Here is a 10107-nt window from a genome sequence, read left to right on the forward strand (position 1 = left end):
GGGAAACCAATGTCATGTAAAAACTACCCCTTTACGAAAACCGAACCACTGAAACATTTGAACCTTTATATGCATTCCATCTCGATAAGTAGATCCCTTGATTGACTATGTCCGAGGCTATGTGAATAAAACCTGCTGCGAACGGGCCCTTAAACAGTAGATCTCTCTTGCTCTTCCCGTGGCCTAACAGATGTCTGCAGCCAGTTGTCTGGCCCACTATGACCAATGACCAACCCACCCCCCCAGTCTGAACTTGTTTGAAAATGAATACGGCTCCTTAACTGGGCCAGCCACCAAATTAGAGCTCTGCGCGGAGTATCATCTTGGGCATGACCCTGACATCAGCACTTGTTCCATTCTCTTTCTGTCCTTCGCCTGGACGGTGCACACAAACATGGTCAGTGTCCTGCTGTCTTCTTCTTTAATTCTAACCTAGAGGTCATATCGGGCTGCGCTTGCCTTGGTCTGCTGTTGTCTTTATGTGTCTTTATTTATGTATGATTCGATTTTTCCTTTATCTGGTGTACTCTGTTAGGATTTTAGATAACTTTTTATAGAATTTGCTTCGTCAGGTTGCGTTCGTATATGCCCTGTGGAAGAGAGCAATGGAGTCTTGCTTTCCACACGTGGTCTCAGACATCAGACATAGAATTACCATCACTCTTTGGACTTTGTTGTTTCTCAACGGTCCAAGAATAATTTGTCACTATTATATTTGAGAATTTTAATTCATTTATTTGACATGCTTGGATACTGATAAAATATTGAATAGTGCAATGTTACTTACTTGATTTTTGAATAGTGAAGGATTTGTCACATGTTTTGTTAAGACAGCATTTTCCTAAAGTTTTCATCGTGTTAAATATTTCTGAAGTGCACTGAAATATTTGTTATTTTTCCATTTTAGTTAGTAATACCGCTTTCGGGGAGTTTAGTCTTATAAAGGAAGTGGATGTAATATAGATATACTGATGCCTGTCATTTTCCTCAAAGAGACTGTGGATTTGGAAGACTTATGTACCTCAATAGATCATTACTAATTTTCTGACGGGCGTGTTTTTGGTCCCCGTGCCTGTATTAAACGCCTGTGTAACACATTCTTTGGTGTACAGGCTGTTTAGCACACTGACACATGGCTTCAGCGACTTAAGCTCTCAGGCTGGCAGAGTACACAACATAACCATTCATTCTCAGAACACATACACCGGGCTTCTTCCTGACACATGCATGTTCTTGGCACCGAGTTAGACCAGAAACACACAGCATGTGCAGATGACTAATGGTATGAATGTGATTAAGTGGGATTTAGAGATTATTCGGATTCTTGCCCCATCCCACTGGAGGAACTGCTTATTTGTGTTAGTTAGTTTATAACACAAGATGTTAGTTTATACTGTACTTGTTGTATCTGCTCCCTGTTGGTTAACTATTGCTGGTTAGTTTGGATACATGCAAAAAAGATGATATGAATTCAAATAAAACTAAATAAATACACAGAAACATCAACTTCAAAAACAGACTCTTCTCAAGCATGAAGCACAATAATGACCTGGACTATGGGGACTACAGCATTAATGTCTTGGACTATGGGGAATACAGCAGTAATGTCCTGGACTATAGGGATTACATCAGTAATGACCTAGACTGTGGGGACTACAACAGTAATGTCCTGGACTATAGGGATTACATCAGTAATGACCTGGACTGTGGGGACTACAACAGTAATGATATAGACTGTGGGGACTACAACAGTAATGTCCTGGACTATAGGGAATACAGCAGTGATGACCTGGACTGTGGGGACTACAGCAGTAATTACCTGGACTGTGGGGACTACAGCAGTAAGGATCTGGACTGCGGGGACTACAGCAGTAATGACCTGGACTACGGGGACTACAACAGTAATGATATAGACTGTGGGGACTACAACAGTAATGTCCTGGACTATAGGGAATACAGCAGTGATGACCTGGACTGTGGGGACTACAGCAGTAATTACCTGGACTGTGGGGACTACAACAGTAATAACCTGAACTGCGGGGACTACAGCAGTAATGTCCTGGACAATGGGGACTACAGCAGTAATGACCTGGACTGTGGAGACTGCAGCGGTAATGACCTGGACTATGGAGACTGCAGCGGTAATGACCTGGACTATGGGGACTACAGCAGTAATGACCTGGACTGCGGGGACTACAGCAGTAATGACCTGGACTGCGGGGACTACAGCAGTAAGGATCTGGACTGCGGGGACTACAGCAGTAATGACTTGGACTGCGGGGAGTACAGCAGTAATGACCTGGACTGCGGGGACTACAGCAGTAATGACCTGGACTGCAGGGACTACAGCAGTAATGACCTGGACTGCAGGGACTACAGCAGTAATGACTTGGACTGCGGGGACTACAGTATTAATGACCTGGACTGCAGGGACTACAGCAGTAATGACCTGGACTGTGGGGACTACAGCAGTAAGGATCTGGACTGCGGGGACTACAGCAGTAATGACCTGGACTACGGGGACTACAGCAGTAAGGATCTGGACTGTGGGGACTCCAGCAGTAATGACCTGGACTGCGGGGACTACAGCAGTAAGGATCTGGACTGCGGGGACTACAGCAGTATTGACCTGGACTGTGGGGACTACAGCAGTGATGACCTGGACTGTGGGGACTACAGCAGTAATTACCTGGACTGTGGGGACTACAACAGTAATAACCTGAACTGCGGGGACTACAGCAGTAATGTCCTGGACTGTGGAGACTGCAGAGGTAATGACTTGGACTGCGGGGACTACAGCAGTAATGACCTGGACTGTGGGGACTACAGCAGTAATTACCTGGACTGTGGGGACTACAACAGTAATAACCTGAACTGCGGGGACTACAGCAGTAATGTCCTGGACAATGGGGACTACAGCAGTAATGACCTGGACTGTGGAGACTGCAGAGGTAATGACTTGGACTGCGGGGACTACAGCAGTAATGTCTTGGACTGCGGGGACTACAGCAGTAAGGATCTGGACTGCGGGGACTACAGCAGTAATGACCTGGACTATGGGGACTACAGCAGTAATGACCTGGACTGTGGGGACTATAGCAGTAATAACCTGAACTGCGGGGACTACAGCAGTAATGACCTGGACTGTGGGGACTACAACAGTAATCACCAGGACTATGGGGACTACAGCAGTAATGACTTGGACTGCGGAGACTGCTGCGGTAATGACCTGGACTGTGGAGACTGCAGCGGTAATGACCTGGACTGCGGGGACTACAGCAGTAATGACATGGACTGCGGGGACTACAGCAGTAATGACCTGGACTGCGGGGACTACAGCAGTAATGTCTTGGACTGCGGGGACTACAGCAGTAAGGATCTGGACTGCGGGGACTACAGCAGTAATGACCTGGACTATGGGGACTACAGCAGTAATGACCTGGACTGTGGGGACTATAGCAGTAATAACCTGAACTGTGGGGACTACAGCAGTAATGACCTGGACTGTGGGGACTACAACAGTAATCACCAGGACTATGGGGACTACAGCAGTAATGTCCTGGACTATGGGGACTACAACAGTAATCACCAGGACTATGGGGACTATAGCAGTAATAACCTGAACTGTGGGGACTACAGCAGTAATAACCTGAACGGCGGGGACTACAGCAGTGGTATTGGATGTTTGTTGACTTGTGTATCTGTTTCTCTCCCTGTCAGTCTCACCGTAAATTCCATGCCCCACGCCATGGGCACATGGGCTTCCTGCCCCACAAGCGCAGCAAAAAGCACCGGGGGAAGCCCCGCAGCTGGCCCAAAGATGACCCCAGCCAGCCTGTTCACCTGACCGCCTTCATGGGCTACAAGGCTGGCATGACCCACATCCTACGAGAGGTGCACCGCACTGGCCTGAGTACGTATAGCCTGCCTTTCAGCTTGTCATTGTTGGATGGTAGCATTACAGACATACAGCGTAGTATGTGAAATGTAGCAGTAGTCGTACACGTATGCAAATCTCCTCTCCAGTATGAGCTGCAGCAGATTAACCTCGTCCCAGATTGGATTGTACTGTCTTGCTGTCAGGCAGTGACCTCTGTGCAGATGATGTGTGATGTTTTAATTTCTGAATAATAGTGAAGGAATCAAACCACTGATGCCAGAGATAATAAACATTGCAGTGACCACAGAGCAGGTCCTAGCTTTTAACTCAGCTTTTCGCCTTATTGTTTTTCTGGCATCTGACCCTCTCTCCTCCTTTTCTTCCAACAGAGCAAGCCAAACGGGAGGCGGTGGAGGCAGTCACTATCATTGAGACACCTCCAGTGATGGTGGTGGGGATTGTGGGATATATTGAAACAGTCCGCGGCCTGAGATCCTTCAAGACCATCTTCGCTGAGCATCTCAGTGATGAATGCAAACGCAGATTCTACAAAAACTGGTGTGTGGCAATCAATGTATCATGTATGTGTTTGTTGTCCGAACAAGGAAACTTATTAGTGTGGTTTTTCCAATAGCCTGACAGCATATGGTTGTTTGAGGTGTAGTAGAAGACTACTTAATTTGTCCATCAACCATCATCCATCCTCACAACATCTGGCATCGATTCATTTCTTTCCACACTTTCCTTTTTTGACCTCAACCTTTTCAGTTTCTTTTTCACATTGTTGAAAAGCAACATGCAAGTTAAACATTTGCTGTTTTATTTGGCTTGTGTACTCTAGTGTATACCTATTAAACGTGCGACTACAGAGTGACCAACAAAATGTTTAAAATTAAGTTGAGGATGTGCTTACTGTTCTGTCAGTGAGGATTTGGGTAAGATCAAAGTTCCTTTATTGATTACGAATATAGAACAGGTAACTATTAACTGTCATGTATAAAGCACCACACTCAACCCAGCTGTCATGTATAAAGCACCACACTCAACCCAGCTGTCATGTATAAAGCACCACACTCAACCCAGCAGTCATATATAAAGCACCACACTCAACCCAGCTGTCATGTATAAAGCACCACACTCAACCCAGCTGTCATGTATAAAGCACCACACTCAACCCAGCTGTCATGTATAAAGCACCACACTCAACCCAGCTGTCATGTATAAAGCACCACACTCAACCCATCTGTCATGTATAAAGCACCACACTCAACCCAGCAGTCATGTATAAAGCACCACACTCAACCCAGCTGTCATGTATTAAGCACCACACTCAACCCAGCTGTCATGTGTGCGTCACCTTCAAGTATGGACTCACTCTAAACCTGACAGTGACCTCTGTGCAGATGATGTTTGATGTTTTAATTTCTGAATTGAACTGATGAAAGAAACCACTGATGCCAGAGGAAAGGGGGAAAAACAGTCATGACCAATGGAGATTCCCTTTCAAACTCTTGAAGCAGTCTGATAACTGTCTTTCAGGTACAAGAGCAAGAAGAAGGCATTTACCAAGTATGCCAAGAAGTGGACAGACGAGAGTGGCAAGAAGCAGCTGGAGAAGGACTTCAATAGCATGAAGAAATACTGCTCATGCATTCGGGTGCTTATTCACACTCAGGTACAAAGAACACACTTATCATGTTATCCAAGGGATATCATCCTCTCCTCAGTGAGTTTCTATTGGCACGTGGTGTATGAGTAAGTCCTGGCAGTATTCTTGGGGTTTGTCAGTCCCCCCACAAGGAGCTCCCTTTCAAACGGGCATAGCTCTCTGAGTTACAGCCAACCAAGATACTACCGGATCACATAACAACTAAATGAAAGCCCTTCTCTAATCTCTACACCCTTATTGCAAACGTTTATCTCCTCTCTTTCTCTTTTCTTTGCTCTTTCTCTCACTCCCTCTCTCACACAAGCATACAGCACACACACACACACACACACACAAATCTACCTACAAACACACTCACTCTTTCTCCCTCTTTGTGTGTCTGTGCACTAACAGAGGATTTCGTGAGCATTGAGTTTCAAATGGCAGTTTATAAATAACCCTGCGAGGAGCAGAAAACTCAACAGCACTTACAAACTTGCCTTGAGGGAAATGTTCTATTTGCGATAAACACCACCCACTACTTAATGTTACTGATTGATTTCGTAGTATTGTCATGTCTATCTGTTGGTTGAAGTATTTAGATTATATGAATACTCGATCATGTGAATGTGAATTATGTCATTAGCTGGAACAATGCAATCTAAAAAGTAATGTTCCTGAAGGATCTTTTTGTGTGTCAGAGAAAAAACCCAGCCATGAAGGGACTCACTCTGTAAACCATAGGCATAGAATTGTGTTGAGACATAGATCTGAGGAAAGTTACAGTGGCTCTCAAAAGTATTCACCCCTTCTGGTCCTTTTCACAGTTTTTGAGTGTGAGTTTTTGCCAAATACTAAAAAGGTCCATAATGTCAAATAGAAAAATAAAATAGACACATTTTCCAAAATTGACAGAAAATACAAAATAGAAAATAACGTGCTGTGTAAGTATTCACTCCTTTTGCTATGACAGACCTGAGCAGCTGTGGTGAAACCAGTCGTGTTCACAGCCTTTTTTGTTCATATTTACCTAGGGTGCCAAACATCCTGGAGGCCACGGAATACTTCGATATGTGTGTTTTTTCAGGGGATTTTGCACCCCTCCATCACAGGAATTAGATGCTAGAGAGAAATCCTTAGGTGGGCGTGGCATGCGTCTGAGTGTGTGCATGCATGGGAATTCGTGCTGGCTCCCGAGGACTTTCGACATGGACTCCCCCTCCCTGTCTTCTGCCTTCTGCCCCCCCGTAGATTCGCCTTCTGCCCCTCAAAGCGAAGAAGGCCCACATCATGGAGGTGCAGCTGAATGGTGGGACCATCTCTGAGAAGGTGGACTGGGCCAAGGAGAAACTGGAGCAGGCCATCCCCGTGTCCTCTGTCTTCTATCAGGACGAGATGATTGACGTCATCGGGGTCACCAAAGGTCACGGGATGAAAGGTGTGGCATATGAGGGACCGGTGTAAAGGGTGATAATGAACTGTTTTCATTTCTGAATTACTGTGATTGGTTGTAATCCCTCTCTAGTTTAGACATGTTTCTAGATTGAACAGAAGCAATAAATTCTTATCTTAGTACAAGATGTCATTTTATGCCAGTGTCTGCAGATTCCTTGTGCAGTACCATTAAGCTATTGCCCTGTCCTGTAGCAATTCCTTTACTTCTGTTTTGCTGATGGTTTTCCAACTATCCATTTCTATAGTTTTTCTGTAATTTTCCACCTTTCCTATCAGGTGTTACCAGTCGTTGGGGAGTCAAAAAGCTGCCCAGGAAGACCCACAAGGGCCTCCGTAAGGTGGCCTGCATTGGGGCCTGGCACCCTTCCCGTGTGGGCTACACCATCGCCCGTGCCGGGCAGAAGGGCTACCACCATCGGACTGAGCTCAACAAGAAGGTCCGCTACACTAGTGGCTACGGGCTGAGTCGAGTTGCTAAGTCGAGATGTCATTGTGTCCACACATCATGCTTGTTTGTCTGTGAAAGATCTGTGTAAACGTACAGTATATACCTGTAACTCTGGATTGGATTCAGTTTTGGTTTTACATTCAGTGCCATCCCTCTGTACCTCTAGATCTATCGTATCGGCAAAGGGGTCCATGTCCAGGATGGCAAAGTGATCAAGAACAACGCCTCCACTAACTATGACACCACCCAGAAGACCATAACCCCCATGGTATTGAACAGCACTATAACCACACAATAACATGTTAATGATGTTATGTCATTGGACTGTGCTCCGTGTGGTAAAACACATAACCAAGCAAGCAGCATAGCCAGGGGCTTGATCAGAGTTGGTCAGAGGTGGCCGAAGCCACGCCTGAAACTTGGCCACCACACCAGCCCCCCCTCCCGTCACCCCACTTTTTAAGATGAGATATTTAAAATGGCTGGTGGTAATAGAACACGGAGAGGAATTTCATTCTTGTCTACTGTGTCACACAAGTTCCCGGTCTAGTGGATGAATGTGTAATGGAGTTACGAGAACACACCCTGCATCGCACTGCCGCTTGTCTCTGAAGCTAAGCAGGACTGGTCCTGGTCAGTCCCTGGATGGGCAATAAGCCCTATGTTCTGGGGATCAAATCCCATTGGCCCTGGACATTGAAGGGGACATTTCCCTGTCTTGTGTGGTCTTTCATATAAGTGATAACCCTGACCTAACTACATTTCCACTCTGATCCGACTTATCATCATGGCCACCAAATCACCCCTGACTGTCCATTCATTCCTCTCTGCCTCCACATCACCATAATGACTACGTGAAGTACTATTGATACTAGATGGATAAAATCCGAATGTATATAAGTTACTTTGGATAAGATCATTGACCAAAATGTACATTTTAATTGTACATTGTTAATATTGGTTGATTACATTATGTGTCCTCTGCTTTCCACTACTAAACTATCTTAATCTGAGGATGCTTTTCCTTCCCCTCACCTTCCCTGTAGGGAGGTTTTCCCCACTATGGTGAAGTGAATAATGACTTTCTGATGCTGAAGGGCTGTGTGATCGGTTGCAAAAAACGTGTCCTCACTCTGAGAAAGGTACAGTGCCTCTATGCTCCAGGACACTACACTGAAAGTCATTTGACATTTTGAATATGACAGTGACCTCTGTGCAGATGATGTACGATGTTTTCATTTCTGAATAATTGTGAAGGACTCAAACCACTGATGCCAGAGATAAAAACATGACTCTGCCAATAGGAGGTTGGAATGCTTTGTACATTGGAAATATTTAACCTTAACAACCTGTGTGTGTGTGTGTGCGCACGTGTGCGTGCACTTCTCTCTCGCAGTCCATGCTGGTGCACACATCACGCAAGTCCAAGGAGACTATCGAACTGAAGTTCATCGACACCACCTCCAAGTTCGGCTACGGCCACTTCCAGACAGCCCAGGAGAAGAGGGCATTCATGGTGGGTAGCGGCCTGCGTCGGCCTGGGTGGGATGCATGGCCCCACGCTGTGGGTGGATGTGAGTGGGGGAGTGGGAATGAGAGAGGATGTCTGGGCTGGAAGAGTGTGGGTGAATGTTGGTAAGTAAAGGGGAGGGCTGGAGATACATCATGTAGGGATGGGTTTGTGTGTGAAAACCCTGTATGTTTCAAACGTCTTTCACATCTGTTTGCAATCTTTGTAAAGCATTGTGCTTATATCAAACTAGCTGCCACTCATCTAGCAAAAAAATGCTTTTGGTTGAACCCATGGCGGGTTGGACGTGACAATTGTTTTCGTATTTCCTTTATTCAATCATGGAATGTCAAATTTAGATTTATGTTTCTTTTCCAAGTAAGCCCTGGCCATGAAATCCGTGTATACATAGATTCACACGGACAAGACACAACACAACATGAAGATAAATGGAATTTAAAACAGTGCAAAATGCATGAAAGAGCTTTAAAATATATAGTCAACAGACCATCAATCTGGAACATGAATGAAACAAGCAGAGTAAAATATGCCAGTGATAAATGCCTCTGTATGTTTCATGATGACCTGGAAGCAAAGCTAAAAGCACTCTTGCAGAATTATTTCTTGTTTTGGGAATGTGATATCAAATGCAATTCTGTGATCTCAGATGATGTCCGTTATTTGGAAGGGTTAATTTAGTGCTCATAGTGGCAACGGTCAAAAGGTGACCTCGGAGGCTAACATGCAGTGAGTCTGTTGCCAAATCTCCGAGCAGTAATTGTGAAATAGATTGTGTATTATCTGGGTTCTGGGCTGGGCTCTCTGAATAGACAGCAGGAGGTGTGGAATTGAAGGAATGTGGACTGGAGCACGATGGGGGATCCGGGTGGCCACAGGGCAAGCCAAGAGAACAGGATGCCAAGTTCTCAGCCGAACATGACTCATATCTGGGTGAACGTTTTGCTTTCACAACTGACCTATGTGACCTCTGACCTGCAGGGCCCACTGAAGAAGGATGTGCTGAAGAAACTCCCTGCTGAGCCAGTGACAGAGGATGCATAAGAAGATGGTGGCAAACCTTACAAACCAATACAATTAGCAAATTAATGTTCTTATATTAACAGTCTTATAATAAAACAGTCTTATCCATCCAGGCAGTGTCTACT

At 45.3% G+C, this 10107-nt stretch overlaps 1 protein-coding gene across 1 annotated transcript; it reads left to right on the plus strand.

The window, feature by feature from the left end:
- Positions 1-297: 297 nt before the first annotated feature.
- Positions 298-10092, plus strand: LOC105013119 (60S ribosomal protein L3-like). The gene is made up of 10 exons (XM_010874420.3): positions 298-397; positions 3721-3913; positions 4270-4438; positions 5420-5555; positions 6780-6966; positions 7260-7420; positions 7598-7699; positions 8478-8573; positions 8828-8947; positions 9941-10092. Exons 1-10 carry the CDS (start codon positions 395-397, stop codon positions 10001-10003), a joined length of 1230 nt encoding a protein of 409 aa, XP_010872722.2. The 5' UTR covers positions 298-394; the 3' UTR covers positions 10004-10092.
- The last annotated feature ends 15 nt before the right edge of the window (positions 10093-10107 follow it).

This window comes from Esox lucius, chromosome 11 (genome assembly GCF_011004845.1).
Source record: "Esox lucius isolate fEsoLuc1 chromosome 11, fEsoLuc1.pri, whole genome shotgun sequence".
NCBI lineage: Eukaryota > Metazoa > Chordata > Actinopteri > Esociformes > Esocidae > Esox > Esox lucius.